This window comes from Lottia gigantea (assembly GCF_000327385.1).
Source record: "Lottia gigantea unplaced genomic scaffold LOTGIsca_44, whole genome shotgun sequence".
NCBI lineage: Eukaryota > Metazoa > Mollusca > Gastropoda > Lottiidae > Lottia > Lottia gigantea.
The window spans coordinates 539879-565927 of record NW_008709540.1 but is presented as its reverse complement, the minus strand read 5'-3'; the positions used below and the strand labels follow the sequence as shown (position 1 = coordinate 565927).

Here is a 26049-nt window from a genome sequence, read left to right as displayed (position 1 = left end):
TTAAACTACAATATAGTTCACTAGTTTAAACTACAATATAGTTCACTGGTATAAACTACAATATAGTTCACTAGTTTAAACTACAATATAGTTCACTGGTATAAACTACAATATAGTTCACTGGTATAAACTACAATATAGTTCACTGGTATAAACTACAATATAGTTCACTGGTATAAACTACAATATAGTTTAATAGTTTAAACTACAATATAGTTCACTGGTATTAGCTACAATATAGTACAATAGTTTTAACTACAATATAGTTCACTGGTATAAACTAAAATATAGTTCACTGGTTTAAACTATAATATAGTTCAAGTTCACTAGTTTAAACTACAATATAGTTCACTGGTTTAAACTACAATATAGTTCACTGGTTTAAACTATAATATAGTTCACTGATTTACACTATAATATAGTTCACTAGTTTAAACTACAATATAGTTCACTGGTTTAAACTACAATATAGTTCACTGGTAAAAACTACAAAATAGTTCCAATAGTTTAAACTACAATACAGTTTAATAGTGTAGTGTTGGGTATTAGTGGATGAGAGCCGACACCGACCGACTTTCGAAAGCACTGGCAGAATTGTTCATACCTTGAGGAGGATTTTAACGCAGGGCACCTAATCGCCTAGCAGACGACAACCCAACTCTGAGTTTTTTCAGAGATAGAAGAATGATTCATAGAAACGTACGTCTCTATCTGATGTGATATAGAGTCACATGCTTCGACCTTTGCCAGGACTGAATCCTGGACTTTAAGGCTAACGCGCAAGCTTCTTAGGGCGTACAACCTCAATTTAAATTTGATTGACGGAGTTCTAATTAAAGTGAACATCCTCGATAACTTGTACAGATAACTGAGGTGTGGGCTGTTTTTGATGGATATTGTGAGATATTTTGATAAGTGTTACAGGCTGTGACAGGTTAGAACTATATAAATACTCTGATACTCTGTTATGTAGTATCTTATTTTATCGTTAAATCCTCCTGTACCTTAGGTGAGAATTCTCGACAATTTGGGCATTAGACAACCTTCGACAATTCAGAGAGCAAGACAGGGTAGAAATTTAACAGAAAGATTAGTCTAATTTTAATTAATGTGCAATTAAATGTGCTATTTTGGGGTTCTTTTTGCCTTGGCAGTGGCGTTTTACTACAAAAAACCAAACTTATTAAGATAATATTATATCACTCATTTTCTGCTGTTTTCTAATTATGCTCTTTTCTTATTTTAGTAAATTTACCAGCAGAAAGATGCGTTGTGTTATATTAATGTGTTTATTGGTGTTGGTAAGTGTCAGCACTGCCCGGGTTCTGGGAGCTGAAAACGAACAGGAGATGGCTAAAAGACAACTTCCAGGCGTTAATTTGGTAAGTGGAATATCAAGTGTCATGACTAAAAAATAGAATCTATTAATTAATTGATTAATTAAACTAAGTAATTATTTCTAAGCGTGTTTCAAAATAACCTATATAGTTTAATGGATTTATTAGATTATAGAGGTATTCTGTCGTATAATTTTGACACTATAGGTAAGTCCACTGATGAACAAAGACTCGGTTTGGCTAAATCAAAAATTTTCAATTGTTTGGTCATCCTAAGAGGTAGTATATCTTTAAGCTAAAGTATCCTGATCTTTTACTCTTGTCAATATATCTTGCATGTATCAAGCTGGAATCGATTTTTTTTTTGTAGAATTGTCGAGGTCACGGCCAGATGTGTAGTGGTGGAATGTCCTGTTGTGGTGGCATGTTTTGTGGTAGATATAATATCTGTCAATACCGCATTCACAAATAATTGATTGACTGGACACTCGACCGACAGCATCATACTATATACCGTAAAATTGGTAGTATAATACGCACGTTTTCTATCTTTCCAGTTATGCGTATATCTAATGCTGTATGTAAATAAAGGTGTTTGCAATCTACTATTTGTCTGTATTTAAAGGGATAATAAATCCGTCTGATCATGGTTTATGTTGGAAGATGGTCTTCAATGGACTCGCCCAAAAGAAATTACGCATGGTTCTTACATGGAAACCATATTCACAGCCATTTTGAATCTCTTCCGATACTCAAGTCGAATTTTGATAAAGGCTATATTTCATCTCAGACAGTGGCGGATTTTGGACTTGTTGGGCCGCAGGCAAACGAACGGTAGAGGGCCTAATTTCTCATTTTAGGAATTGGCATGATGTGATTACAATTTTAAGGCAGGAAGTTTGCGATCTTTTTTTTCAGGAACAGATCAATCAGCTCATCAGCATCAATCGTATGCACGATATCGACATTCATCACCATTAGGATACAAACAATTTGTTCGATTCTCACACATCACGCTCCTAGTAGGACAATTCTCGATGGGCCTGCGGAAATTTATTTACCGTTTATATTTATAATTTATACTGTTACAAAATTTGTAATGGGCCGAATTTCCCATGGGCCGAAAGGCAGCTGCCTAGTTGGCCTATAGGTTAATCCGCCTCTGAACTCAGACTTCAAATCATATTTAAAGGTTTCGAAATGGCTGCGTTTTTTTCCATGTAAGAACATATACGTTTGTTTCTATGTGGATTCACCGTGCACCATTTTTAACTTCAGTAGCGTTCAATGTAGACTTTGATTCAAAGGTACGTGTTTAATTTGAAAATTGCCTAATTAGAAGCTGTATAGACACAGCTTTATGGAACAACAATCACTAGTTAAAGTTTTATGTTTCAGACAAGTACAAACGTTAAATCAATGGTCGTTCTATGAAGTTGTGATTATATTTTCTATTTACAATTTGGTCCAGCGGCCCCCACATAAAACGTTACTGAATATTACTACTAATCAGATCGACCAATGAAAAAAAACTTCATTACGTTTTGATAACTGATCATAGGGCCTGGTGTAACGATAATTAACATCCTTCTATGGAGTAAATGGTATGAATTCAATAATGAAAGACAAAAACAAGAATATAATAGAACTTTAATATAAAATATAACGATATCAAAAATAAAAATATCTAAGAGAGCAATAATAGCTATGAAATAACAAGTGTATATCATAAAACAATTTTTAATAAATCTTGGAGGGACAGATTCGCCATTTTCTTTGATTTGGGTATTGAATATATGAAAATAGTCTTTACATTTACTAGAAAGGTACAAAAATCGCATAATTTCTTCAAAAATACCTCAAAGTAGGAATTTCACATATATCTCTCGATAAGACGACTCGTCTTTTAAAATGCAGATAATTCTGGATACACGCATGGATTTGAACCTCAAATTTCCATGGTGAGCTGTGAACAATATCATCATCTGGCTTAGCTAACAAAAATCCCATTTCTGAGGCTAAGGTACGATTGATGGAAAAATGGCGAATCTTTCCTTTTGAAGACTGCAAGTTAGACATACAGATTACAATGGTAAATTCAAAAATTAATAAACAGCCAACATATTGTTATGGATTTCGGGTTTCGTTTTGCTGTTCGGATCGTTAATTTATAAGAATATTATGAGAGACTGGACGAACCCTTTTAGCTTAACCCATGGCCTTTAAAGATGGGTTCCTTTATTTTCATTACGAAAATGAAAATGCTAATACTTATATGAATAGAAAGTAGAGGTGTTCTAATGACTTAGAAAGGTCAAAAAGTCTTTTTTTTTGTTTATCCAGACTGTAAATACATGGTATATGATTGGTTATAATTGTTAATTACACTGTATATGCAATAAGAACATAATGATATGATTAAGAATATATGATAATTCATTAGAAACACCAATTAATCAAATAGTTTGCTTAATTTGACACTAAAAAAATAAGGAAACCTATCTTTAATACCACCAAATTACACATGTCGACATCTACCAGACTACTTATTATAATGGATCATAGGGTTTAACTTTGGTTCTTGATAAATAATACTGTATGATTGCGAGTATAATACGCGCCATGTAACTATTGGTATCTGACCCAAATGAGATTCTATCACATTATCTTTGAGAGTTTGTAACCTAGACTGTATAATTGCGGGTATAACACGCACCATCTCTATCTATTGGTATCTGACCCAAATGAGATTCTATCACATTATCTTTGAGAGTTTGTAACCTAGACTGTATAATTGCGAGTATAATACGCGCCATGTAACTATTGGTATCTGACCCAAATGAGATTCTATCACATTATCTTTGAGAGTTTGTAACCTATTTAACCTAAGTAACAGTTGTTGAGGGTCTGGCTTTATCAAATATATAAATAACAAAAAGGCACGTTTCTGGTACGAAATATCATCTCTTTTCTCTTGTATTTCATTCAAATTCCAACCATCATTTATCTTTCACAAAACTTACCACAAAGTAACAATATTATATATTAATATAAAGTATATCAAGTTAGTTCTATGTTTTTGTATAAAGCGATAAAAAGTTGTAAAATAATAAATTTAAAGTAATAATGCTGATTAAAGCTAATTAAAAGACTACTGAGCTTTGAAGGGGCGGGGATTACTGTGCTGGGGGAGGGGGGTTGGGTTTCAGGACATTAGGGACCAGCCCCCTCATTTTATAATACCCTGTAACTTGTTTAGGCACCTCAGCTAAAACATGGCGCGCCAATTCAGCATAAGCCTAAAAACAGAAAAAATGAACATTAAAATATATAAGGAAAGTTCTCTTATTGCACACTGCATGGCATTCCTGTCTTCATAAGTCCAATTTTGTGCAGAAAGTAGGATATAAAGCTCCATTTCATTAGTCCTTAGATACTAGAAAAGGCATGCCCTTCATAGGCCCCACCAGTTACAAGATTCGACGCCTCCTGAAAAAGGAAGTATCCATAGACACCTACTCCACTTCCGGTACCAACGTTTAATCACTCCGAGCAGCTAATTGCAGACCTAAATCCAACAAGAAACCTGACCCCAGTGGAGTTGTATATGAGATACCATGCAACTGTGGTGCCATATACATAGAGAGACAAACAGACTCCTCTCCACCAGAATGAAAGAACACTCCACATCCACCAAACACAAAGACAACAAATCCGCCCTTTCCAAACACATCAATAAATTTCCACCCACAGAATCCTATTTGAAAACCAATTCATCTTAGTCTCCAACATCAGCACAGCACAGACAATTCAGCAAACATTTGGAAATTCAGAGACAATGGACAATGTATTTCTAAAATTTGGCTACAATAACCACACCACAATAAAATTGTCTGGTGTTTGTGATATGTAGGCTACTCCTCACTTCTAAATGTTGTTCAATCTTATAAGAAAGGCAGAAATGCCATGCAGTATGCAATGAAAGATGACTTTTTGCAGATCTAACTATCTCAACTGTCGAGGGATGATCAATTGATTTGATTGGTTGAAAATACTATTACCTAATGAGATTTGAGATAATTAATTTATATTAAATAAATATATATTCACCTGTTTAAAATCTCTTAAAGGTACAAATTGTACGATGTCACGTTTGGCGACTTCCCCATTAGGAGCTCTCAGCATGCCATTATCACCATCCAGAGTATTCATATCAGTAAAATCAGCTGTTCCCACACCCACAATAATCAGAGACATTGGCAGTTTAGAGGCTTGGACTATAGCATGTAGAGTATTAGACATATCTGTTAAAACACCATCAGTTAGTAATAGTAATACATAATACGCCTGGAATTAAACAACACATTAAAATCATCAGCTATGTGGACACTCTAAAAGGAATGCCATTTGACAAACTCGCTTGACTCTCTGTAACATTGAAAACAAGTAATTCAACAAAAGATGTAATGTTGACTAACCCAGGCACCACAGGATATTACTAGCCATGTGGACTCTCTGAATGAGAGTTGATGAACTCAAATACCCGCCAAAAAGAAATAGATTATTAGCTGTGCGGACTCTCCGAATGTGATCCTGAGTTGCACTGTAGCAAGAGGTGATTTGAAAGATCATGGATATAATACTCCATCAGTCTGTAAACTCATTTGTGTCTGTTGGCTCTTGAGACCCTACCAACAATCTATAAACTACACCTTAAAGCCTCGTTTGATACCTGTCATGAAAATGGTGTTTACTTCTTTCTTGCAAATCCGAATGTTGTGAGCTTAAGTGGAGATCGTACTGTCAATGTTCACGACTTTACAACTATAGACCAGTGTGTGTTAGTATACGACAAGCCTACAACAAAATCGGGTGATATCTAGCATGTTTGATCAAAAGTCGCACTAACGTGCCTTGTTGGGAAAATGTGCGGGGTCACATCAAAAATCGATTAGTGTGCTCAGGTCTTCATAATATTTGCTATTTTTACACAGGGTCAAGATGCAGATCAGAGAAGTTGTGAAAATTGGTGTCGAAAATTGTTCTCCATTTTCATGTCTTTCAAAAGTGGTAAATACAGAAACCCAATATTGAATGGAAATTCACAACAATGACCCTGTAATTACGATTATCAGGAGAGGTATCGAACAAAGTATGAGGTATGATGGCACGAAGACTGAGGAAGGAGCGCCATACAGTTACTCGCCCCATTTGCCCACACTACAAAAAGACTTACATGAGCTCCCTTGGTACCTTCTTGTTGTTGGGCAGTAGCAGCAAACCTTGCTACGTGGTTAATGGTAGGAGAAGCATTAGTTGGTCCAAAAAGTTGAACCTGAGATATACAGTTCATATAGGCCTGTACCACACCTTCAATACCTGTAAATATAGTCAGTAGCATATTAAGAGGGTGGGTCATTGGGCCATGGCCCCGTAGGCAGTCCCCAGACCTCGGCCTCAGGTGGTTTCAGAGAGATACCTTGGGAGAGATACCTCTCCTTATTGGCATTTTTTCCACAGGCATTTTCTGGATATGACCTGAGTACATTTTTCAGATCTTTGCCTGTAAATAAATTTGGTGCTTGAGACCCAAAACACCAAAAAGATTCTTTAAATATGGTCATATTGTGCATATTACTATTCTAATTCAAATCATGAATACAAGCAATCATCACTTTTTGAGGTAGTATATATTGGACTCTGTATTGTATATATACCATTGCTTGCTTGACTTTATCCCATCTGCAATAACAATGAAAATTTTGTTACCTGCACAAAAAGGATTTTCTAAGTTAAAATTAACAGCAAATTCATGTGAAACATCAAACTGTGGAGGAATCTTAGCTCCAAATCCCAGAACAGGAAACATTTTATCTCTGAAAAATACAGGAAACAAATTGAATGGAGTTTTACATCCTACTTTATGCACTTAATGAAGTAGAGCCACATCATCCAGTGTCCAATAAGGGAAATTTTACCAGAACACTGGGTTGAATGAGATATTATAAGCCTTTTTTGGAGAAATAGCTTGAAACAGTGATATCCTTCCTTTTTTGCATCCAATAAAGACACTAATGACAGACAATGCTATTCAGTGTACAATAAGGGAAATCCTCCCACTGATCTAGCCTGTATAAATACATTCATTAGGTCAATAGAAGGGAGGTAACTTGTGTATCATAATCTGGACAGACTCCTCCCACTGATGTTATAGCCCGTAATATGTATTCATTAGGTCTATAGGCGGAAGGTTACTTACATATCATAATCTTGACAGACTCCACCTACTGATTTTATAGCCTTTATATTATATTCATTAGGTTTATAGAGGGGAGGTAACTCAAGTATCATAATCTTGACAGACTCTGCCCACTGATGTTATAGCCTGTATGTATTCATTAGATCTATGGGGGGGAGGTAACTTACGTATCATAATCTTGACAGACTCCGCCCACTGATCTTATGGCCTGTATATATTCATTAGGTTTATAGGGGTCTATATAATGTAGAGATGTTGGTTGTCGGGGGTTACCATTAGAAGCAGTAAAATCTATCCCTACAGTAAAATTCACCTGCATTCCACCAAATATATACTCGAGGAAGCTATGATCTTTACTAATCTGAAAATACATTTCAATGAGAAAAAGCTTATATATTTGTACAAGTCAGAGAGACAGATTGTCACAAGCTGGGCATGTAAGAGATTCCTTGACAGTTGGAAATAGAGGAGGCTGATGCTGCTGTACTGTTAAATTTCTCTCACTTCATGCTTCACACATGTGGTCAGTCCACATGGTACTGAAAAGTAAGACGTAAAACTCCATTTCAAGTCATTTCTGAAGAAGAGGTACATACCTGCCAAGATGCTAAATAAACCATTCCTGAGTTACTGTAACTTTTCTTCTTGGCTTTTTTCTTTTCATTGATACAAGGCCAGGACAGCTGAAAATAACATGGCTATGATTTTAGTTGGGTGTTTTATTTGAGTGTTTTAGTTGGGTGTTTATAGTTGGGTTTGTTTTATTTGGGTGTTTATAGTTGGGTGTGTTTTAGTCAGTTACAGACCATAGTTGGCTATGCTTTTTGCCAGCTGTGTATAGTCGGGTGTTAATATTCAGGTGTTTTTAGTTGGGTGTTTATAGTTGGGTGTGTTTTAGTCGGTGTTTATAGTCATAGTTGGTTACAGTCCATAGTCGGGTGTTAATATTCAGGTGTTTTTAGTTGGGTGTGGTTGGGTGTTTATTGTCGTATGTTCATAGTTGGTTGTTTATAGTAGGGTGTTTATACATGGCTGTTTTTAGTCTGTCTACTATTGTCAATTGGATATGTTTACACTACTATACACTTCATTCATAACTTCCTTATTTATGATTGAAATACTTTCTCATATGTTCAGGTAGTAGATAGTTAGTTTGTTGATACCAGTCTATAGTCAAACTGTTGTTTTGAATTGGGTCTCGTTTTTTTATTGTAACTAATTAAGACCCTACCTCTGATTGGCTTGTGATTATTTCTTCTACATTGGTCATAAAGCCTCCAATAAGATCATGAGAACCATCACTATCCCAATCATAGATATCAACCTACAAAACACAAATACTTCATATACAGTCAAGTAACCTAATTACATGGAAACCTATTATTCGTGGATTTCCGGAAAGGATTAATAATTTACATGAGCGACCTTGCGCGACCTCCGCATTAGTTTGTTTTGATAAACATGGGTTTTCTCTACAATATCAGCTAGTAGAATGAATCCAGTAGTTTCAAGCAAGGTAAAATGTAATAATGTATACTTTGACAAATACAAAATGGCGGATTTCACTTAATACCAAACGTCACCATTTTTTATTGGCTGAATTTCCTTATAATCCCAAGCGGTAATCGGAATTCCAAGTGTCGTCCGCTAGAATGTAGTCAAACGAATGAAGTCACGTGATCAACTAGCGGATTCCGTTGTCAGCAGAAAATTTCTATGGAACACAAAGTGGACCATATTCTTATGTTGTTTCAGTGACTTTTAGCAATAAATCACGCTACGTATCTTATTTTGTCTGTCTCTATTTTTTTTTTAAAATCGTGGTTCTTTGAAGGAATTGTCACTAGTTATAATGAATTGATATTAAAGATAAATACTTAGAGAAGTTAATTATTCCACCTGGTATCCATACAACGTGTTTTTCTAGACTTATTTATAGATCAAACATTGTACACGAAAATAGGTGACGCATTCTGCCGCCGTTGCCGAGTTGGTTGCTCATGAAATATGGGTCAAAGTGAAGGATTCATAAAGAAAATCGAAATAAACCAATTTTAATTATTTTGTAGAATATCTGAGGAAACATCTAAGACATAAAAAAAAAATTTCATTTTTTTAACTTTGACGAAATTCGGTATTGAATCCTTATATCCACGAAAATAGGTTACACCACTGTATATCAACCTACAAAACACAGTATACTTTGAACTTTGACATGTTGTCACACACAAAAAAACACATTATCAATAAAGTCAAGAACAGTAATTTCAACAGACAGTGAAGGACTGATGCAGGACACACATTATAGAAATATACATATACTTGGTCTTACCTGGATATCACCACCACCCAAAGTCTGTACAGGTACACTGAACTGATTCCAACTGGGGTTTAAATTATTCTCTACCACCTAAAGTAAGAGTTATCAAGTTTTATAATAGCAAGTTTCCAGAATATTTCTACTATAATATCAAAGAATGACACATCATGAATAAATAAGACAATAATTCGTTCTCCCCACTTCATCATATCCTTTAGTGTTGTTATCTATCATCTGCTGTGTTGTTATAGTGTTCTTTATTATCAGATAGTGCTCTTAGTTGTTTTACAGTTTTTGGCTTCAAGTAATTTTCTTTTATCTATTCTCTGTTGTTATTATATGCACATCTTTAATCATGATTGTTATCGAAACATAGTATGTAATAAACCTAGTGAAGTATATCCATATAACTTGTGTTTTTAATAATTTGTTCGTTGGGACACAGTTTTCACTGAACTAGGTTAGTGTAGCTTTAAAAAAAAATAATAAATATTTAAAAATGCCACAGAGTGGGATACTGATTCAAAAAATTAAAAAAGTAATTCGCAAACAGTATTTGTCAACAAAGGGAATTCCCTGAGGTCATGTGACGGTGTGATTGAAGAAGGAGGATTTATAGACATCAAGGTGACAATTTAATGCAGTGACTAACCTTATCTTTTAAAGATTTGCGTTATAAGCCTCGTTCTGGATTCAATATGGCCGATGCGTGAATAAGGTCTATAGTGAGAATATTACCATATCGACCAAACCAAAAAATATTGCCATCAAATCCGCCATGATTAATTTTTGCCCGAGCTTTTGAAGGTTTTGGCAATTAATAGTTTTGAATGATTTGAAGTGACAAGGTGCCACAGTTCATCATTAATACAATAATCCAATGACCTACCTCAGTTCTATGTACAACTTGCCAGGATCCATCAACAGTTGATTTTAAAATCTCTAAAAACGGATCTGATTTCCCCATAAAATCCTGCAAAAATCATAAACTAAGGTTTGCGGCAAAGTCTCGCAAGCGAATACGCCCACCAGCAGCTTGATAAATGCTAAATGTGAACTGTAAAAAAAATTCTATATCGTAGCCTGTAGAGTGAGCACGAGCCAAAAAAGTGAAAAAACGAGATATCAGAGTTTTATGCGATATCTATCAAGAACATCATCGGATCCTCACCAAATTCAATAGTGCACATCTTCATAATGATATTGACACAAATACAAAAGATCAAAAGAATCTATAGAGAATTGTAGCCTGTAGAGTGAGCACGAGGTAAATGTGAACGAACGGACCCACAGGGGCACTTACAATATACGCCCATACTTCTTTAACATGACAACTTGTCACAATTAGACCATGAAATATTTTAAAATAAGACACAGATCATGATTTGCCCATGTTCCCATTGTTTTATTGTTGTTTTAGTGCATTGTGTTATCATTATATTGTTATTGGGTTATGAAAATATAATAACAATTGCACATAAGATACGTTTTTTGACCCTCTGAAAAGCATCGTTTAAAATTGTCCAAAAATGTCCGACTTGGAAAAAAAAAATTACCATCCCTGAAATAAAATGAAATACCTGATACCTGATGACAATAGTTAAATTCAGGTAACATGACAAGACTATTGATTATTACATTTCACATTTTTAGACGATTGTTTCAGCACATGGCCTTATTATTTACTCTGAGAACTCCCTGAAAAAAACAATGTTAAACTATATACCTTATTCTCTAATTTAGCTGCCTTGAAAGTCAAGTCTAAAATTTCACCACCCTCCTTCACCTCTTCTGTCCTCACCTAAAAAATACAGGAAGATTTCAAGAGCAATATCATGATAAATTCTACTTCACAAGAGTATATATCTAGACACAATTAAATTGGAAATTATTTTTGTCAAAATGAAAATGAATGGAGTTTTACGTCTTACTTTTCTGCACCATGTAGGCTAATGAAGATGAGCAACGCCTTGCAGTGTACAATGAGGGAAATTTTGCCAGGACAGCGGCATTAACCTGCTCTTTTTCTATTTCCAACTGTCAAGGGATCTTTAACATGCACAATGTTTCTTTCTATCTTATATAATAAAGATAAACTGGCAAGGTAACTTACACTCAGATTTTTGGATGAAATTTCAAGAATTTCCTGACAAGACACTGATGAATGCAGTAATGGACGACACCCAGACCTCCCTGGTGAAGACCCAGACTATCCCGGAGAGAGGACATGGAGTAGCCAAGCCAAGCCAATATATAAATATAACTATGTATTAATGGTTGAAATAAAAAAAAAATTAAACTTACAGTTATTGTTCCCAAATCATATTCCTGACCACTTTCATACACAAGTGGTTTACTGTAAGGGTTGTTAGACACCAACTGAAATTTATTAACCATCATTTAGGTTTGCTTAAAAATTTAACTTACATAAATTAAAGGGATTTTAAAAGGTTTTCTAGCTTTAAGTGCGTTTGAAATGCTAAAATTATAAGTTTCAAAATATAGCTTGTTACTTACACAGCAATTATATCCAAAAAAACAGTAAATTGTGGTTATATAGATGACACTTTTCATTGGTCAAAATATGTTCACAATCTTGTAAAGAATCAATAACAACTATCTAGCAAAACTTGACATGGGATACACTACAATATGTATCTTACCTGTCCCAAGGTACATTCAATTTTTCCCAGAAATGCATCATCGGATAATTCTGTTGATTCATTGTCCAAATCGTATATAACTATCCGAACTTTCTGAACTTCTTCAAAATAATAATTAGTAACAAAACTTTTAGCAAACTTTGGATCTAGACAATTCCTGACATTCTCTGTTCTTCCCACCTGGAAATTATAGAATTTAATTAGAGAAATTCACGAGAGAAAGATAAGACTGTTGTCTACATTACTAGACAATCAAGTATGTGTTAAAAATGGTCATATATAGAAAATTATACAATTTACACAGCAATTATATCACAAAAACAGTAAATTGATGACACTTTTCATTGGTCATCTGTTTTCTATCATTATTATCTTGTGCTTGATAAAGATTCCTGTATGTGAATTGAAACGTTGCAGAAATTAAAGAAAGGAGTAGTATATCTATAATAGTCTTCTTATTTATTTAATTTACTATTTGCCTTATTGACAAAAGTAGTCAAAGGCTACACAATGATAGATGTGAATTGCCCTCAAATAAAGTCGTAGACAGCAGGTGAAAAAGAATAACCTACTCTATTTCAAACAGTCTACAGTGAAAGTTCTGAAACATATCACAGTATTTAATGGCAGGTGTTCTATGTTATATATCTTCCTCAAGAGAGAACCGTTGAAACAAATTGTAACAATATATATATCTAAAATAAATAACTTAACTAAAGAGACTGGCCCCAGAATGCAGACCAAATCTTCCAAACATTACCGACGCATATTCAGCTGCTTACCTCGTAAAATTCATCTTCAGATCTTGCCATATATAAAACAGCACATGGGTCAGATTTGGATGTTGTGTCTTGATCTAGAAGATTTGTACATTCTATTCGAATTTCAACTTTGGCAGCACATTCTGTTGGTGGTCGTTGCATGCTTGGAAACATTGGCTGAGCCATGACAGCTGAAAAATAAGGTATGAGATCGTGGTCTTTCCTGGATTATCTGATCTGACTTTATATTCTTGATCAATTTACTTCCTGGTTGCAATTGGCCAAAATTCACGAAAAGATTATTACGAATAGTAGGTATAGTAACAAGGAAGTCGAAATGTAAACAAATTGGGTAATGTCGTCGGATTTGGCAACGATTTGGAGAATATTGCGCAAGACAGGTTTCAGTAAGACTATTATTGTATCATATAGGAGTTGGTAACGCAATATGCAATCATGTCATCACAAACATCCACTGAAAATTGCAAAATTAAGAAGCAAATTACAGGAATAAAATAATTGTTAAATTTACATTAGTTTTGGCTTTGGTAGTTGTCTCCCTTGGTATATTAAAATGACTGATTCCATGTTAAACAGAAAACGAAAGACATTATATTAGGAGCTTTAAGGTTTGTTTACAATTTAGAGGTAATTCCTGTGACAAGGAGCTGATTTGGAGGTTATTCAAGGTCATTGGGGTGACAGAACCCACAGTGTCGTTTCTAGGAAACATCAGGGGACGACCAAAAAAGTCGGGCCAGTCTCTTCTCTAGGCCCCACCTGACTCTCCCGTAGAAACGTCTCTGAGAACTCATTGGGGTTTGTTTAAAATGTAGAGGTTATTGGAGGCCATTGTAATGATAGGGGGCCATTGAGGTTTGTTTAAAATGTAGAGGTTATTGGAGGCCATTGTAATGATAGGGGGCCATTGAGGTTTGTTTAAAATGTAGAGGTTATTGGAGGCCATTGTAATGATAGGGGGCCATTGAGGTTTGTTTACAATATAGAAGTTATTGGAGGCCATTGTAATGATAGGGGGCCAATTGAGGTTTGTTTACAATATAGAAGTTATTGGAGGCCATTGTAATGATAGGGGGCCATTGAGGTTTGTTTACAATATAGAAGTTATTGGAGGCCATTGTAATGATAGGGGGCCATTGAGGTTTGTTTAAAATGTAGAGGTTATTGGAGGCCATTGTAATGATAGGGGGCCATTGAGGTTTGTTTACAATATAGAAGTTATTGGAGGCCATTGTAATGATAGGGGGCCATTGAGGTTTGTTTGCAATTTAGAAGTTATTTAATGTCATAGTAGTGATGAAGCCATTTCAACATTTTTTCACCCTTTCTTCTTCTAGGCTACCTTCTCACCTCTCGGGGCAAAGTGAAAGTACCGGTAGTCAAAAGGCCTACATCAAATTCAATTGAACTCTCTTTCCCCAAGGGGCCTGTAGCCTACCTCTTGAGATGCTCAATGGTTCAAGTGGGCTTAACCCAGGTTTGCAGCCACAGATTTAGAAGTCGTTCAAGGCAATTCTCATGCAGTGTACAATGAGGAAAATTCTTTTTAAAAAGTTATTGTTAAATTCAGTAATTATTGACCTCTATACTGATCAGAATTTTTTTTCATTGTGATCAATTTTGGTCTGGAGCAATCTCTAAATTTTGCCAGGTCATGTGGATATTTCACAATTGCACGATTGGCAACCAAATTAAATTCACATCCGTTCTAATTTAGATAAAGCAACAGTAGTAAAACATTCTCTAAGACTTTATAAAATATAAAAAATACATGTAACAAAAGAGCACGTTTTGGTACAAAATATCTCCTCTCCCCTTTCATTTAATATAAATTTCAACCATCGTCAAAAAATTACCACAAAGTGACAATATTGAATCACATTAATATAAAGTTAATAATTAGGCCTGGGTACTGATCACCAAATTGTGATCGCCTATTGACAATTCAACAGGCTATTGATCAATAATCAATTTATAATCAAAATATCTTAATTTAGAATAATTTCATGGGTTATTTTTGTATCTAGAAGTAAAATAATATTCATTGCTTTGATTGGTATTATAGTTTATTGTGGGTAAGATATGTGCTCAAGGGAACCTATGTGGAAGAGATTACTACTTGTTAATGGGTACACAGAAGTTGTAACTTTGACATTTCTGAAATTTGATGATCGATAATCGAATTATAAAGCAACGATAATTGGTTATTTCGATTATTTTACCTAACCTTATTGATAATGTTCGACTTATGTTTTAGTTGAAAATGTTAAAAAAAGTTGTAACATGAAAGAAAGAGCATTTCAAAACAATATTCCTGATATATGATGACATGCATACCAAGTTCCATCAAGGTCAGAAAAAAACTGTAGTCTCTATTGTGCCTACAAGCCGAATTTGACGCATTTTTACTAAGTCAAGGATAATAACTCTGAAACTGGTCATCCAATTAATTCCAATTTCGAACTTGACCGAGATCTCATAAATATATACATGCATACCAAGTTTCATCAAGATTGGATAAAAACTGTAGCCTCTATTGCCCCTACAAGAAATGTGAACTAACGGACCTACGGGCATGGGCGACGGCAATATAATTCCATATTTCCATGTGGGCGTATAAAAAAGGTGTAAAATGAAAGAAAGAGCATTTCAAAATAATATTACTATGACTATGGTTAAAGACTGATGATTACTGAGTTTTTTAGGGGTAGTGATTACTGTGCTGGGGGAGGAGGGTTGGGTTTCAGGACGTTAGGGACCAGCCCCCTCATTTTATAATACCCTGTAACTTGTTTAGGTACCTCAGCTAAAACATGGCGTGCCAATTCAGCAGGATAAGCCTAAAAATAGAAAATACAAAAACATAAAATAATGAAATAAGAAATAACACGGAAGGGAGCTGTATATCCTACTTTCTGCACAAAATTGTACTAATGAAGACAGGAATGCCATGCAGTGTGCAATGAGATAGAACTTATGGTTGAAAATCATATTATCCTAGATCATGTGATGCATAAGAATTTCCTCAGATCATGGATGGAAAGTAGAGTCCTCAGTAGAATAAAAACATGAAACAAAAACATCCAGATATGAAATCTAAAATTTTGAGAAAATCCTTCAGTAATTAGTTTACATGCTTGAGTAAAATAAATATGGTTTAAACAATATTTATGCAGATTTACACTGCATACTGTAGACAAATTAGGATTTCAGAAAAAAACATAAGTTTATATCAATAATTAATTAATTTATATTAAAAAAGAATATATTCACCTGTTTAAAATCTCTAAAAGGTACAAATTGTACGATGTCACGTTTGGCGACTTCCCCATTAGGAGCTCTCAGCATGCCATTATCACCATCCAGAGTATTCATATCAGTAAAATCAGCTGTTCCCACACCCACAATAATCAGAGACATTGGCAGTTTAGAGGCTTGGACTATAGCATGTAGAGTATTAGACATATCTGTTAAAACACCATCAGTTAGTAATAGTAATACATAATACGCCTGGAATTAAACAACACAATATAGTTATTAGTTAAAAATAAACAAAGTACTAACTATCCAAACCACAAAACAAAACCTGAAATCTTATACAACATATCAGCAAAATATTGGTGGCAGCTAATGAAATTTTCACGTGAGAAAGTATATCAAACATAAATGAGTAGGTATTTCATAATGAACAGTGGTATCAGTTTTCTAGAAGAGTAAGCATACCCTGTCTGGTGCTACACTGTGATGTTGACTCACAGAATAAAATAACACAATATATTTACAAATATGAGCAAAGATATTTGTGTGGTCTGATTAAAAACATAAACAAGCAATCAATTTTATTTTTAGTTGGGCAGTTTAGTCTGTATTGTTTCTGTCACTATATAGTATATATCTAAAATACAGGCAACTGTTCGTACTCTCTGAATGTAATACAAAGTTGAAAAATCTGAATACTGAATAAATAATAGGCTTATCCGTGATATGCTAGAACATGACTTGAATAGGACAATTAGTAGGACAAACCACTCTTACAACTGTTAAAGTTGTGCATCATGTGATACACAAACCACCTCTATGACATCATGGCCGATCTCTCTTATTGGTGAAAGTGACAAATATAATCATTTATATGTACTTATTCGCATAGAGTGAAATTCTGAGTATCAACAAGATTCAAGTTCTGTATTGATATTTCTATCCTAAGACTTACATGAGCTCCCTTGGTACCTTCTTCTTGTTGGGCAGTAGCAGCAAACCTTGCTACGTGGTTAATGGTAGGAGAAGCATTAGTTGGTCCGTACAGTTGAACCTGAGATATACAGTTCATATAGGCCTGTACCACACCTTCAATACCTGTAAATATATTCATTTGAATATTGGTTCTACTAGCTGATAGAGCTCAATTTGTGACTTCATTAAACCCTTTCTTACAAGAATTGCTCAATTTGTGTTGTGGGGTGTTATAAGTTTCTTGTGTTTGTGCATAAATACCACTGCATTCATTGATGATAGGTTTCTACCAGACTTCAATCTAATAAAGTGAATGTTTAGAATCAGATTCTGAAGGGCATAAAATGACTCGACCATTGTTTTCTCCCCCAACAATAATCACAATGAAAATATTTTACCTGCACAAAAAGGATTTTGTAAGTTAAAATTAACAGCAAATTCATGTGAAACATCAAACTGTGGAGGAATCTTAGCTCCAAATCCCAGAACAGGAAACATTTTATCTCTGAAAAATACAGGAAACAAATTGAATGGAGTTTTACATCCTACTTTATGCACTTAATGGACTTACGAAGAAGGGCAATGGTATTCAGTGTACAGAGGTAACTTGCACATCATAATCTTGACAGACTCCGCCCACTGATCTTATGGCCTGTATATATTCATTAGGTCTATAGGGGGAGGTAACTTGCGTATCATAATCTTGACAGACTCCGCCCACTGATCTTATGGCCTGTATGTATTCATTAGGTCTATTGAAGGGGGGGGGTAAGGGGGGGGCTTACGTATCATAATCTTGACAGACTCCGCCCACTGATCTTATGGCCTGTATATATTCATTAGATCTATGGGGGGAGGTAACTTACGTATCATAATCTTGACAGACTCCGCCCACTGATCTTATGGCCTGTATGTATTCATTAGATCTATGGGGGGAGGTAACTTACGTATCATAATCTTGACAGACTCCGCCCACTGATCTGATGGCCTGTATGTATTCGTTAGGTCTATAGGGGTCTATAAAATGTAGAGATGTTGGTTGTTGGGGGTTACCATTAGAAGCAGTAAAATCTATCCCTACAGTAAAATTCACCTGCATTCCACCAAATATATACTCGAGGAAGCTATGATCTTTACTAATCTGAAAACAAAATTGAATGAGAAAAAGCCATAAATTTATTTGTACAGGTCAGATAGACTGACATTGTAACAGTGTCTAGTCATGCAGATGGGACAATAACTATGCATGTTAAAGATCCCTTGACATTAGAAATCAAAAAAGCTAATGCTGGTACTGGTGTTGTCTGTCTTCAAAAGTCCAATGAGTGCAGAAAAGTAAGATGTGTAACTCCATTTGAAGTTATTTCTAAAGAAAACATACATACCTTACATGCTGTTAAATAAACCATGCCTGAGTTACTGTAACTTTTCTTCTTGGCTTTTTTCTTTTCATTGATACAAGGCCAGGCCGGCTGAAAATAACATGACTATGATTATAGTAAGGCAGATTTATAACCAAAAAAACTCTAATAATTTTATCCTGATATACTTACCTCTGGTGAAAAATTCTACAATTTTTATCACTATCTATACCATAATGCACATCCTGTTTGGCAATCACTTTTTGGGAATAAAAACTGTGCAATATACACACAAATATACTGTATGCTTCTTTCCCCCTCAAAATATTGGTCATTAAAGGTAGGGTCAAAATACCTGACAGCAAACTGGTACCAATCATTGAAAATCAGTTGCTAATGATTCTATCAAATATTTTTAAATCACCATCTCTCTAAATAATTTAAGGTCAGGTTATATGTAATGGAACAGGTTAGTAAGTGGGTTGAAAACAGGTCTGTTTATTTATAGTTTTGGCAACCAGACATTTTTAGCGACCTGTGAAATCTGATCTCAATTTCCCCTTGCCTTGAGAGAAGGTCTACTACAGGTATTGACATGAACTTTTGCCTTCCAAATAATTTTCTCAGTTTTCCTGATGATTGCCATAATGACTGTGCAATGTAAGATCACCTATATATTTTCCATAATCATGTCCCCTTGTGCTAGCCTGTTACTGGTAAATGTGTCTTTATGAATACTAGTCCTGCTCCTATAACAAGACCCTTATTTTCTGTTTGATGTATTTTAGGTTTATGAGGAAGTATTTATAATGAAAAATTGTATCCGGTATCTACTAGACCTACAATTTTTAATTATGAAATATTTACTCATTTATCATTGATACACTTTCTCATATGAATTATTCATTAGCTGCTAACAATATACAATATATTGTCAAACTTATATTAGAATTCAGGTTTTGTTTTGTGGTTAGTATTTTTTTATAGTAAAAATTCAAACCCTACCTCAGATTTACTGGAGATCATTTCTTCTACACTGGTCTTAAAGCCTCCAATAAGATCATGAGAACCATCACTATCCCAATCATAGATATCAAACTACAAAACACAAAAACTACATAATATCCATATTTTTTCTAGGTTGGCCCTGTTATGGCTCCAAAGTGCTAAAACAAAAACCACACTGAAAAAATTTCACTTCTTTGCCTAAATTCTTGAAAAAATGAAGCAAAGATCAGACCAATCCAATTCTGTTGAATTCTATAGCATTCTCAATGTAATTTTAATAGACAGTGAAAGACTGATTCATACATATATTATAAAAATAGGTACTTACCCTGATTTGACTGTTTCTGTTACCACCACATAAAGTCTGTAGAGAAACACTGAACGGTCTCCAGCTGGGGTTTAAATTATTCTTTACCACCTAACATCATAGAAATAGTACTCATTATTAAGTTTAACTTAATACAAATAACAAAATATTTTCACTGTTAAAATAGTGCTTAATACATTTATTATAGACTGATATAGAAATACCACTGTTCAAATAGTGCTCAATACATCAATTGTAGAGCGATATAGAAATACCATTGTTAAAATAGTGCTCAATATATTAATTATAGAGCTATATAGAAATACCATTGTTAAAATAGTGCTCATTACATCAATTGTAGAGTGATATAGAAATACCACTGTTCAAATAGTGCTCAATACATCAATTGTTAGAGAGATATAGAAATACCACTGTTAAAATAGTGCTTAATACATCAATTATAGAGAGATATAGAAATATCACTGTTAAAATAGTGCTCAATACATCAATTGAGAGAGATATGGAAATACCACTGTTAAAATAGTGCTTAATACATCAATTATAGAGAGATATAGAAATACCACTGTTAAAATAGTGATAAATACATCAATTATAGAGCAATATAGAAATACCACTGTTAAAATAGTGATCAATACATCAATTGTAGAGCGATATAGAAATACCATTGTTAAAATAGTGCTCATTACATCAATTGTAGAGCGATATAGAAATACCATTGTTAAAATAGTACTCAATATATCAATTGTAGAGCGATATAGAAATACCACTGTTAAAATAGTACTCAATATATCAATTGTAGAGTGATATAGAAATACCACTGTTAAAATAGTACTCAATATATCAATTGTAGAGCGATATAGAAATACCACTGTTAAAATAGTACTCAATATATCAATTGTAGAGCTATATAGAAATACCACTGTTAAAATAGTGCTCAATATATTAATTATAGAGCTATATAGAAATACCACTGTTAAAATAGTGCTCAATACATTAATCATAGAGCTATATAGAAATACCACTGTTAAAATAGTGCTCAATGTATCAATCGTAGAGTGATATAAAAATACCACTGTTAAAATAGTGCTCAATACATCAATTATAGAGCAATATAAAAATACCACTGCTAAAATAGTGCTCAATACATCAATTATAGAGCAATATAAAAATACCACTGTTAAAATAGTGCTCAATACATCAATTATAGAGCAATATAGAAATACCACTGTTAAAATAGTGATCAATATATTAACTGTAGATATGGAGATATGGAAATACCACTGTTAAAATAATCCAGTGACCTACCTCAGTTCTATGTACAACTTGCCAAGATCCATCAACAGTTGATTTTAAAATCTCTAAAAACGGATCTGATTTCCCCATAAAATCCTGCAAAAAAAGCCAAGAAAAAAAGTTACTTTACTTCCTACTTTTCTAATAATGAAGACAGAGACAGTGTCCAACGACAGAAGTTTTGCCTGGATAATAGAATAGAATACTTTGGTATCCAACTGGATCATTTATATGCACAGTCTGTAACCTAACTATATAATGAAATCATACCTATCAGTGTCAATTATTCGGGACTAGTTATCTCCCATGTCGCTACACTCATTCTTAATTGAATGCCGGTTATTAAGTATAATCATCATATAAGGCTAATATAGATGTATATTGATGGAAGTTGGATGAGTTAAGAATAAAGGCATTATAACTACTAGACATGTGATTATTATTGATGTAGATTTTATTACAATAAGTTTTAACAGGCCATGCAGGATTGCAATAGTTGAATTCAAGTAAACAACAAATCTGTTGATTTTTTACTTCTGATATAGTGAATTATTAGGTACAATGTAGATTGTCTTTACCAATAGCAAGGTTAGGATATTGCCTGATGTCCGACAGATCCATAACCTAATTATTTACTAACTCACAGAAAAGGAGCAATGTTAAAGGGACAAGTGTGCCATTTTTTTTTAACCCATCATACTTTAGTCCCAGAAACTGGAATTAGTTGAGCTAATCAGTAATAGTGTTCACAGCTAACCGTTGAAATTTGAGCCTTCAAATCCATGTGTGTCCAGAATTATCCACGTTTTTAAGTTAAAAAGATGAGTCGTCTTTTTTTTGAGACGCTGCCATATATAGAAAAGACATCTATAGAAATAGGAAAAAAACATTCTAGTTTGAGATATTTTTGAAGGAATAAAGCGATTTTCGTACATTTCTAGTGCTTCTGAAGACTATTTAAAACTAAAATCAACACCCCAAAATGGCTCAGCCATCCAATTACCTTATAATCTAATTTATTTTACCTTATAATCTAATTTATTTTACCTTATTATCTAATTTTGCTGCCCTGAAAGTCATGTTTAAAATTTCACCACCTTCCTTCACCTCTTCAGTCCTCAACTAAAAAAGAGGAAGATTTCTATAGGAATACATACAGGCTTGCTTTAAGTCTAAGGGTAGACTGAGCATAAGGACACCAGTAATCAGAAATTGGTTTGTTAAATTGTGGTATGGTGGTAACAAAATAATTTGAGGCTGCAGAAACAACACTTTTCATGAAGTTTAATTGTTCATAAATAAATAATAACCCATTGGACTGAATTCTGCCTACAATATTCAAATAAATCAATTTACAGATGATGGAACTAATTTTTATAGGAAAATGTAAAGATTTTGGTCACTCAATAGGTAATTTGATCTTTACTTGCATTGATGAATACTTCACCACTTGGCAACAATGTTGAAATATTGGAGAATATTTAATAAAGTTAATCATTTTATCTATCTGTTGTATGTGTAGTAAAAATATGACGAGAAAATAAAAAACTATTCACTTACTGTTATTGTTCCCATTCCAGCTTTTTGACCATTTTTCAACAAAAGAGGTTTACTGTAAGGGTTGTTAGACACCAACTGAAATTTAAAACCATCATTTAGGTTTGCTTAAAATATAAATAGATTAAAAAGAGTTGTCTGAAGATTGCATAGTGTGAAACTCCGAGCAACAACATGATTCAAGCAGGAAGTGAAATTTTAACAAAGTATCATAATTCATAACTTACCTGTCCAAGTGTACATTCAATTTGTCCAAGAAAATCATCATCAGATAAATCCAGGGTTTTATTGTCCAAATCATATACAGCTATCCGAACTTTCTGAACTTCTTCAAAATAATAATTAGTAACAAAACTTTTAGCAAACTTGGGATCCAGACAATTCTTGACATTCTCTGTTCTTCCCACCTGGAAATTACAGAATTTAATTACAGTCTTGTTGAGAGAGTTGGACTATTGCTTACTAAATTGTGGTCATATGTAGGCCCTACCATATGTAAAATTTCACTATACGAGCGCGCATTATAGAAAATTCCACAATGTGCATTGTGAAAAAATGGTTAAAATATGGTATCACTTTCTGAAAACATTATTTTGATAAATTTTTTATTCATCACAATTTTTTTTTTAAATATCGTTTTCACACAAGTGACAAAGATTCAAGGAAATAGTCCAAATCAATCATTCAGCTCTGTCGGTCGGTACAGAATCTACAGATCGGAAATTAAATGCTACCAATATGATCATTTGGGATTGCATAATAATTGTAAATAGATTTTTCTAAATTTTTTATGTGTATAAGGAACACTAATACCATTTGCAATTTGCACCATTTTCAATCAGAAGCCTGTGGTTCTTGCAATAACACTACAAAACGGATGATGACGTCACTAATTGCAAAATATGCTTCAACATATTAGTACCCTCAGTATAGCAGTTTTCTTTTCATGCATAGTCTGAAGAAGAAGAATAACACTCTTTCTTACCTCATAAAATTGAGCTCCAGATCTGGACATATATAAAACAGCACATGGGTCAGATTTGGATGTTGTGTCTTTATTCAGAAGACTTCTACATTCTACTTGAATATCTACTTTAGAAACACATTCTTGTGTCGGTGGTCGCTGCATGTTTGGGTACATTGGCTGAGCCATGATGGCTGATGAGATGGTGGTCTTTGCAGGATAATCTGATTTTACTACACACACCCTCTTTTTTCTTGTCAATGTTTATCATATGGTGGCCAATCAAAAGTTGTATCTTTTCTATAAACTGATGAATAAAAGTTCTTACTGTAAGGAGAAACAATCAATAGATCAGCTAGAGGGTGGATGAAAATATTGTTACGAAACGTAAACAAATGAGTGGGACTGGAAGGGAGTGGTCAACACAGTTATTGTCACATTTGGCGATGATTTCGAGAAGTTTGCTATAGACAGGTTAAAATAGGAATATTTTTGAATCATATCAGAGTTGATGGGGCAATATGCAAAGGATCTCATCAGAAAAAAATAATAATGAGAATTGCAAAATTTAGAAGCGAATTACATGAATGAACAAATGCTAAATTTACCAATTGACAGCGCTTAAGCTATTGGTAGTTGTCTCCCTTGGTATATTAAAATAACTCATTTCATGTTAAACAGAAAACGAAATATATTCATGTTTAGGAGCAATTGAAGTTTGTTTACATATAAGATTTAGATTTAGATTTAAGGTCTATGAATTAACCTCAATGTCTCCCTGTCACTACAATGGCCTCCAATAACCTCTAAACTGTAAACAAACCGATTGTCATTGTAGTGACATGGTGTAATTGGGGTTTGTTTACAATTTATTTTGTAGCCTAGTTTCCGGGAGCCATGGAGGTTTGTTTACAATTTAGGGAATATTTAAGGTTGTAGCGTAGAGACAGGGCACCTTTGAGTTTGTTTATAATTAAAGTTTATTCAAGGTCATTGTAGCGACAGGTTTGTTTACAATTAAGAGGTTTTTGAAGGATGTAGGCTTAAAGCCATAAGGCAAAAACATTGAGGTTTGTTTACCATTAAAGAGGTTATCCTAGATCATTGTAATGTCAGGGAACCTTTGAGGTTTGTTTACAATTGAGGGCTTATTCAAAGCCATTGTTTTATCCATATCCCACCCCCCAGAAGGAAAGTGAAGATAGTCTCCAGGGGCCTATCAGGTAGCCTAGGCCTATCTCCTGGTTTGGAGCCACGAATTTAGAAGTTGTTCAAGGGACAATGAATCAAGCTTTAGCTGAAAAACTTCTCTATGTTTCAGTAATATCTGTCAGTATCCAATAAAACATACAAGATTATTATTATTTTCAGATTTATTTTCCAGAAATTCTTAACAAAGTTACAAAGATAACAAATATAATGAAATGATAAGGAGTCGTACATCCCAATTTGGTAAATGAAGATGATCAACACCGTGCAGTATGTAATGAGGGAAATTTTGCCAAATAAGCTATATAGTTAACAAATGAAATGTTTTACATCCTTTTCTTCTGCACTTAATTGGGCTAATGAAGATGATCAACACCATGCAGTATGCAATGAGGGAAATTTAGCCTGGAAAGCTATCTATGTAGGTCTAGTTTATAAAATATTATGTACAATAAAAAATCATGCAGATTATCTGCTTCATTTACCAACAGACTAGCAGTCTTTAACTTCTTAACTTTTATCAAAGGATCGATTTTTAACATCAATGAATTTATTGTTCACAAAATGAGTCCTCACACCATTAGATATATCAATTGTAAAATGCCTTAAAATTAATTTAAAAAAAAAATAGGTTTTATATGGAAAATAATTCATGTTCCTTCATAACATTGCGCCCATACCTGCGAAATATTTTACATAATGCCCAGATAGGAAAATGAATGGTAAAAGTTTTCT

The 26049-nt window shown here is 33.9% G+C and overlaps 2 protein-coding genes across 2 annotated transcripts; both read right to left on the bottom strand.

Moving 5' to 3' along the window:
• Positions 1–4513: 4513 nt before the first annotated feature.
• On the bottom strand, positions 4514–13502 carry LOTGIDRAFT_123531 (hypothetical protein; the record flags this gene model as incomplete). Its single annotated transcript, XM_009060713.1, has 13 exons — positions 4514–4636; positions 5448–5684; positions 6574–6716; positions 7107–7213; positions 7764–7957; positions 8193–8279; positions 8828–8920; positions 9929–10006; positions 10806–10889; positions 11643–11717; positions 12221–12295; positions 12580–12759; positions 13362–13502. The coding sequence occupies 13 exons, from the start codon at positions 13500–13502 to the stop codon at positions 4514–4516; spliced, it is 1617 nt and encodes a 538-aa protein (XP_009058961.1).
• Positions 13503–16075: 2573 nt separating this feature from the next.
• Positions 16076–24270, bottom strand: LOTGIDRAFT_178865 (hypothetical protein; the record flags this gene model as incomplete). The annotated part of the gene is made up of 13 exons (XM_009060712.1): positions 16076–16201; positions 16635–16871; positions 17575–17717; positions 17993–18099; positions 18542–18735; positions 18980–19066; positions 19961–20053; positions 20292–20381; positions 21597–21680; positions 22632–22706; positions 23145–23219; positions 23369–23548; positions 24127–24270. The coding sequence occupies 13 exons, from the start codon at positions 24268–24270 to the stop codon at positions 16076–16078; spliced, it is 1635 nt and encodes a 544-aa protein (XP_009058960.1).
• Positions 24271–26049: the final 1779 nt, after the last annotated feature.